This window comes from Elephantulus edwardii, unplaced genomic scaffold, assembly GCF_000299155.1.
Source record: "Elephantulus edwardii isolate Elephantulus edwardi_28Jun2011 unplaced genomic scaffold, EleEdw1.0 scaffold00091, whole genome shotgun sequence".
Taxonomy (NCBI): domain Eukaryota; kingdom Metazoa; phylum Chordata; class Mammalia; order Macroscelidea; family Macroscelididae; genus Elephantulus; species Elephantulus edwardii.
Genome location: NW_006399841.1, coordinates 1,899,535 through 1,907,430, shown reverse-complemented (window position 1 = coordinate 1,907,430; position 7,896 = coordinate 1,899,535). Strand labels below are relative to the sequence as shown.

The 7,896-nt window shown below is 46.8% G+C and overlaps 1 protein-coding gene across 1 annotated transcript in view; it reads left to right on the top strand.

Annotated features, from left to right (window-relative positions):
• ITGA9 (integrin, alpha 9) overlaps positions 1-7,896 on the top strand; it is a 341,099-nt gene that overhangs the window by 54,648 nt on the left and 278,555 nt on the right. Inside the window, exon 11 of the mRNA XM_006890656.1 lies at positions 1,058-1,152. Within this exon, the coding sequence (XP_006890718.1) occupies positions 1,058-1,152 (95 nt within the window). The remainder of the gene's footprint in view (positions 1-1,057; positions 1,153-7,896) is intronic.

The window sequence follows — 7,896 nt, the reverse complement described above, 5'->3', positions numbered from 1 at the left end:
TGGGTGGGTGGTGGAAGATGACTCACAAAGCATTGTCCCTGAAGTAGTAAGGTCATGAAAGAAAATTCATTTTCTGATGAGTTGAACATTATTCTATAAAATTCCTTTAGGTGGAAATCGAGTTCACTTTCTTAGTCCTCTAATAATCATCATTTATAGAATTCACCTCTGTGATAAGATAGAAATTAGGTTGAGTGGTGTTTATTTGTATTTCATTTGTTGATTGAGCCATTGATTTTTTTCCCCATGAAGATAAGATAGAAACTTACATAGAATGAGCCTAGTTTCTGTTTCTCAGATTTTCTTTCTATGCATGTTTTACCTACTTGACATGTTATCTAGTGCTTCTGTGAACAGAAATATCACAGTGGGTGGCTGTAAAAAATGAATCTGTTCACTTAGAATTTTAGGACCTGGAAGTCTAGATTCAGGGAACAGACTCTAGAGGAAGGTTTTCTCTCTGTTGCGGTTTAGGAGGACAGTCCTTGTGTCCTTCGGCATCTGTGGATCGGCATTCCTTAGAGACCTCCATGTGTCTTGGCACCAGTCTTCCCCTTGATCTAGCAGATTCTCAGCACAGAGACCCCAGTCCAAAAGATGAGCTTTGTTCTTGGCTCTTCCTTCTTATTGGTACTGAATTTCCTCCTTTTCAACTCACTGCTTTCTCTTTTTATCTCTTATGAAATGAAAGGTGATGCAGACCACATTCAAGGGATACTCCCCTTATGTGGACTCACGGCTGTGACCTGATGAAAGGTCTTCCATCTGATCCTAATCCCTTCAAAACGGATTGGCTGATTATATTGAATCGCATGATGGTGGCTGATTAAATCATGATGTAACTGCCAAACCACTGAGAATTATGGCCCAATCAAGTTGACACATATTTTTTGAGACACAATTCAGCCTATAACAGAGACCATATGCCCAATTTAAGGACTGAGTATTCAATAACCAAGACATTTTTGGTATTAAGGGACTTAGGTATGGTAGCAAGAATTGGGAAATGCCTTTATATTCTTACTTTGCTAACCCACAGCTGTTTCTCTTCCCTCAGATGTGGCCATTGGAGCACCCAAGGAGGATGACTTCACAGGGGCGGTGTATATCTACCACGGTGATGCCAATGGAATCGTCCCTCAGTACTCGATGGTGAGTGGTGTGGAGGGACATGGAAACTGTTCATCCGTCCAGTCTACAAACATGTAATAAACTTTTACTGTGTGCCAGACCCCAGAGTTAGACCAAACACCCTTGGCTTCTGCCTTGGCCTTCCCACTCTGTAATGACCAGATACAAACCACTGATGTTGTTTATTCATTACAAAAAGAGTAGATATCCAAGTATGCTCATATTTAAGGATATGAATGAAGTCTTGCTTCTACCTACAAAAGGATCTGTCCCCTTAAAAAAATTTATTTTATACTGGTTTTGTTTACAAAGTTCATACACATTGTGTTTCACTCTATCCTTCATTCACATTGTGTTTCATACAGTCATTCCCATTCATTATGGTTTATAAAATTAATCACCATTCCTGTCCACATTTTTACAGCAGGAGTAGAAAAATGAGGATTCTTTCTTGCTTTGATCTCTTCTTTGAGATCAAATATCTCTGCTGGGCCAAAGGGGTAGGATTTAAAATATAAGCTAGAGAGGCAGTGGCCTGTAAGGAGGGGTCCTTATCATGATGCTGTGTCACAGTTGGCATCAGACAGAGGAGCTTGTCGGAGCTCTGGCCTTGCGACCCAGGCTTGAGAACATGGAAGTGGGGAGTTCTGGTTTTTGCCGTATCAGCTTGCGGTGCAATCTTGCTGATGGTGTCACAGCCAGCGCATGGGAAAAAAGGAAGTCAGACTCTCTACAAAAGTATTGTCCGGGTATTCATGATGGCTGTGTCTACAGTGGGACAGACCTGTGTCTCTCCAAGTGGGTCACTGCTATTAAACGAGAGGCAAGAAAAAAGTAAGAAATTGTCAACTAGCCAGTATTTACTTATTGAACACATTGTTTGTTGTTGTTGTTGTTGTTACGTGCCGTCGAGTCGCTTGTGACTCATAGCGACCCTATGTACAACAGCCCTAAACTCTGCCCTGTCCTGTGCCAATCGCACGGTCTCTGACACACCTCCCCCAATTACCCCAGTCACTGAATCAATCCACCTCATAGAGGGCCTTCCCCTCCTGCGCTGTCCCTCCACCCTCCCAAGCATGATGTCCTTTTCCAAGGACCAGTCTCTCCTCACAACATGTCCAAAGTATTTAGACGGAGCCTCAGAATCCTTGCCTCCAAGGAGCCACCCAGTTTAACCCTTTCCAGGACGAATCTGTTTGTTTTCCTAGCAGTCCACGGTATTCTCAGTACTCTTCTCCGGCACCACAGCTCAAAGGCATCAATTCTCCTTCTATCCTCCCCGGTCATTGTCCAACTCTCTGTTGCATAACAAGCGATTGTGAAGAACATGGCCTGTATCAAACGCACCTTAGTCTCCAGAGAGACACCATTGCTCTTCAGTACTTTGGAGAGGTCCCCAACAGCAGACCATGTGCTAATTACTTTCCACTCATGTTGTAGTTCTTAACATAGAGAAGCTAGCTTCAATATAAACTCGTTATCTTGGTTATTGCTAAGAAATAAAAATTTTAACAGAATTGGTCTTGGCAATACAATGAAATAGTAGAATATCAAACCTGTTCATATACCAAAGTCTCTGGGTGAGAAAAAGATTGGTTAATGAGTTTTGGAAAGTGAAATCTTATTTCTGATAGCCTAGTGGTAAGAAGCTACGCTACAACTCTAAAGGCATGCAGTTCGAATCCACCAGATGCTCCATGGGAGAAGGTTGGGCATTTTCCTCCTGTGTGATTAATTGCCCCTGAAAACCCGCTGGAGGGTCAGCTGTGGGTCTGTTCTGACTCGACAGGCTACTGCTAAGAAGCTTCACTGCAGTCCCAAAGGCACGCAGTTCAAATCTACCAGCTGCTCCACAGGAGAAAGATGGGCAGTCTATTCCTATCCTGCTTACTGCCTCTGAAAACTCATTGGAGGGTCAGCTGCAGATCAGTTCTGACTCTGTGGCACACATCAGTGGGTAAGAGATAACACTGTCAACCCAAAGCAGACAGTTCGAATCCACCAGTTACTTCTTGGGAGGAAGGTGGAAAATTTCCCACTGTACAGTTTGCAGCCTCTGAAAACCTGCTGGAGGGTCAGCTATAAATCGATTCCAACTCAATAGCAGTGAGTAAATGAAAGTCTGTGTTCAGACTTTCAGGAAGCTGTAAGTAATCTAAAGAACAGTTTGTTCTTAAACTGTCCTTCCCTGCAGCCAAGAAAAGGCAGTTAATGAAAGATTAATTGAGGCTCAGTTGATTGGTTGGAGCTTCGAGATCCATCTCTGCAGATATCTCCTGCTTGGCTCAGGGTTGAGCCCACACATGCAGAGAGAGCCGCTGGCCACGCTTCCAGGTGCTTCCTCTACCTGGTGAACACCCCTCATCCTCACAGCAGGCACGTGGGGTGCTCACGCTCGTTGTTTCTCTATCTGTGAGGTCAGTCCCTAACCAGCAAGTGGCAGTTTGAGCATAACCACTGTCGTGAACATCACATTGGGGAAAAGGGTAGTCTAGTGTTTAGAAGCCGTACTGCGATCCCAAAGGCATGTGGTTTGAATCTTCTCCACGGGAGAGGGATGGGCAGTCTCCTTCTGGGCGATTAACTGCCTCTGAAAACCCACTGGAGGGTCAGCTCACCTAGTTCAAACTCAGTGGCACACAACAACAACAACAACAACAACAACAACAAGAAGGAAGCTCAGTGAGCAGATTTAGAGAGGAGCTTGTAAACTTGAGGAGAGTGGTGATTCAGTGGTACAGTTCTTGATGCCCACGCAGGAAACCCAAGTTCAATGGTACACTCATCTCTTATTGGTGATTTGCATGTTGCTAAGTTGCCATAAAGGTTTTGGTAAAGCTTCCAGTCTCAGAATAGGAACAAAGGCGGGGCAATCTTCTGCCTTAAATAAACCAATAAAAACCTTGTGGATCTGAATGATTTGATATGAAACTGATCATGTGGGTTGCGCAGGACTGGACAGGGAGCCTTTCTTTCTGTGAAGCGTGCGTCTCCATGAGCTGGTAGCCAATCTCGTGACAACTTACAATGACAGCAGATGCAAACTCACTCCCCACGAGGCAAACTCTAAGGGCTATTTATCTGCCTTGGAAATAAATAAGCCATTGTTTATTTATGGAAGCAATAAACTCTTAGGTAATTTAGCTATGAGAGGAGGGGGAGGAAGACTTGGGTCCGGGTTAGGGCCACAGCCATGTCAGAGGAGCTGCCTTGCCCTGGGGCACGGAGGCTGCTCCCAGCTCGGTAATTTGCAAACCTCTTGGAGACCTGTTTCCTGGGCAGTGTGGCCAGGCCACAGCCGGGGTCACCCTCCATGCATCCTCCTGGAAGCTTGGTGCTGAACCTCTGAAGCTAATCACTCAGAGAGGCAAGCTGCGAGGGACCCTGCTTCCCTGGTCCGAGGCCCCTCTAGTGTTTTGTTTGGTTGCTGGGTGGAACCCCTACAGAGGACTGAGGCAGAGATTCTGTGGTCAGCGTGGAGCGTACTCAGTCAGAAGCCGGGATCAGCAGCTGGACCGGTCTTGCCTCTGTCAGCAGGCGGGCCGGCACGCTCCTGTCAACAGAGAAGTGGTTTTGTGTGCCTCCTTCCTCCTCCCCAGTAAAGAGTACAAGCAACTCCAAAACCAGAAAACCCAAACTTGACACAGCTATGATTATAATTTCCTAAGCTGCTAATACGTGCATGATAAGGTCAGTGATTTGAAAGGAATGAAAAAGAACCCTTTAATGCTTCAGGACCCAGGTCGTGGGACAGAGCGGGCATTGTGTGGGGGAACCAGAGGCGGGGGGGAAATCCCTAGTTCCACAAGAAATCTCTGGGCAGTGCAATTGCTTTTCTTTGGCCCCATTGCTATTATTTCTGCTGGGTAAATAGTGAGGTCCCGGCTTCGACTTCTTCCACAGGACTCTTTAACTCTTTCCTCTTTCGCACGGCCACTCGGTTGATTTTGAGGTCCATGTGGGCCTTTTCTTCACTTGAAGCGCCCCCCCTGCCCCTCCCCGGGCATATGCGGGCGGTGTCTGTGATCTGTCTCCTGCCAGAAGGGACGCTGCACGTAAACCTCGTCAAGCGGAGGTTTTCTGAGGCTCCTGGTTTTCATTTAGGGTTATTAGCACCGAGCAGACTTATCTTCCTGGCTTTACAGCGTAATGGCCTGCAGATGTCTGTGGGATAACTTAAGTCGGCATCGCCACCCCCAAGCGGACCACCCCTTCACTTCTGTCCCCTGGTCCCAGCCGCAGCAGAGTGGGGCAGGGCAGGCCCAGGGCACACTGCCACTCAAGCTCTCGGATGTCGAAGCGGCGATGGTTGCAGTTTTGAAAACGCAGAGATGTGTTTGTTTAGACAGAACCATGTGGGGTGTAGACATCTCTGTTAGCAAGAAGCTTTCTTCAGCGTTTCCTACAGTGTTCCGAGTTGTGCTTTGATGTTGTGCGTGCTTCCTGTTGGAAGGCGTGATTGGATAGGCAAACTGCCCCTCAGATCCTTCCTGGGAGGGTCCCTTGCCTTGATCAGATTCTGGGGGTGTAGAGGGGGGCTCTGGCGTCTCCCTCTGTGGATCTTATGGAAACTTCTCCTCCGCACACGCGTGACCCCTTTGCAGAATGACTCAGGAAGGAAAAGGATGAGGAAGCGAAGCACAAACTTGGCCCCTGAGAATCTGCAAATCCTGATTCTGATGTCAGAAAACAAAGCATTTCTGCAGGCGTCCACAGGGAAGGGAGCGGGTGGCAAGACTCCCCAGGAAGACCGTGAAGCTGATGGGAAGAGGATGGGGTCCGCTCCCGGAAGGTGGGGCTTTGCTGGCTGAGGAAGTTGGGTATCTTTATGATATCCTTTGTGTGTGAACTGTGCCACGCGAACTTCCGTGGCCAGCTTCGGTGTGAGGAAGGCTGACTGTGCAAGAGAGCTTTCTTGAACCACTGCAGTGTGTGCTGAACTGAATGGTGAATGAAAAGTAAAGCTCTAGTGTAGGTTGGCTCGAGGTGGTGGGGCAGGGCAGCAAACTGACGGGCCTTAAGAAGGAAGACTGAGCATCAGATTTTTAGGTTTTTTTGTTTGTTTTTTAGTAGGAAAAAACCACACAGGGACTTTATTATTCACAGTACGGGACAGGTCTTCCAGGGGCGGCAGGAGGCGGCTGTGGGACAGGGCTGTAGAGATGGGGGTGGCCCTACATGCCGGCGATGAGGGGGTTCCTGAGGACCACGATGACCGAGTCCCCACGCAGGAACATCTTAGAGATGTAGCGGTCCTTGTTGATGGGTTTGGACTTCTTCTTGCCCTTGCCACTCTTGGGGACCTCGGTCCACATCTCCTTCATTTTCTCCAGCACGATGTTGCAGTGACTGTCGAAGGCCTTCAAGGCCCAGGAGCTTCTTGTTGTTGCGACAGTTGATGAGCACTTGCGTGTTGTTCTTGACCGACTGCGTGAGCACAGAGAGCAGCCCGTGTTAAACTCCTCCTCCTCTCGCTTCTGCAGCTCCTCCGGGGTCATCTCACTCTTGGGTTTGTTGAGGAGGCTCATAGTGCCGGCTGCGGTCTCAAATTGTTCCCGTTCCCTCCGCGTTGCTTCTTCCTCTCCAGATTTTTAGTTTTTAATGTTTTAATTTTAATTTTTGCATACCCATGTTTATCGTGGCTTTGTTCTTAATAACAAAGAGTTGGAAACAACCCAAGAGCCCATCAACAAATGAATGGATAGAGAAGCTGTGGTATATTCACACAATGGAACACTATGCTGCATTGAAAAACAAAGAACTCATGAAATATTATGCAAAATGGGTGACCCTGGAGGACATCATGCTGTGTGAAATATCCCAGTCACAAAAGGACAGGTACTGCATAGTGCCACTGTTGTAATAGGGGACTGACATCAGGGTTGGGGAGGAACTGAGACAGATGGGATGAATGATGTATACTGCATTGAAACAGATGAGGGAGAGAACTGTTTAAAAGGGATATATGATTAGGTATTATTGTCATGACAGGAGTCCAGAATGAAGGCTGCACAGTGGAGTGGACTTGAGGGGAGAAATTGTGTAACAATGAAAGGATTTTTCTTTTACTTTTCAAAGAGAAGAGAGACAGCACATACCAACAGCAACAGCTCTCTTATTGCCGTTGGGTTGGAATCCACTCATAGCTGACCCTCCAGTGTGTTTTCCAAGCCTGTAAGTTACACAAGAGGAGAGTGACCATCTTCTGTTCGAGCAGGGACTCATGGATTCAGGACATCAAAAAGGCCCACCTTTGGGTTACCAATGCAGCTCCATATGGATGGGATCACCAAAGCTGCCGTGAACAGTAAACTGGGAAAATTCCTCATCCGTCCAGGAGAGCCCCTTTAGTGAGTGTCTTCTGGGAGAAAGGTGCTAATTATGTGATAAAGATTTTGTATGAAGAGAAGATAAATATATTCCTTAGCATTTTAGTCAGATACCCCTTTATAAAAACAGCAACTTCACTAGAAATGGAAATGACACTTTCCTCATCTTGAACTTTAGCATGCTAAAACTTTGGCACACAAGTCTAGGTGTTTTTTCCATTTCTTTTTCATTTGCTCTGAACTGAGGGGGAAACAAATTAAATGTCATTTCACAAAGGCAAGTGACCATCAAGGACTGTGTGGTGTTCGACTGTCTGCTAGTTGTTATGTCCTCTCGAGTCGGAACTGACCCCTAGTGAACCCTCCAGTGGGTTTTCAGAGGCAGTAAATCGCTTGGGAGGAGACTGCCCATCCTTCTCCTGTGCAGCAGCTG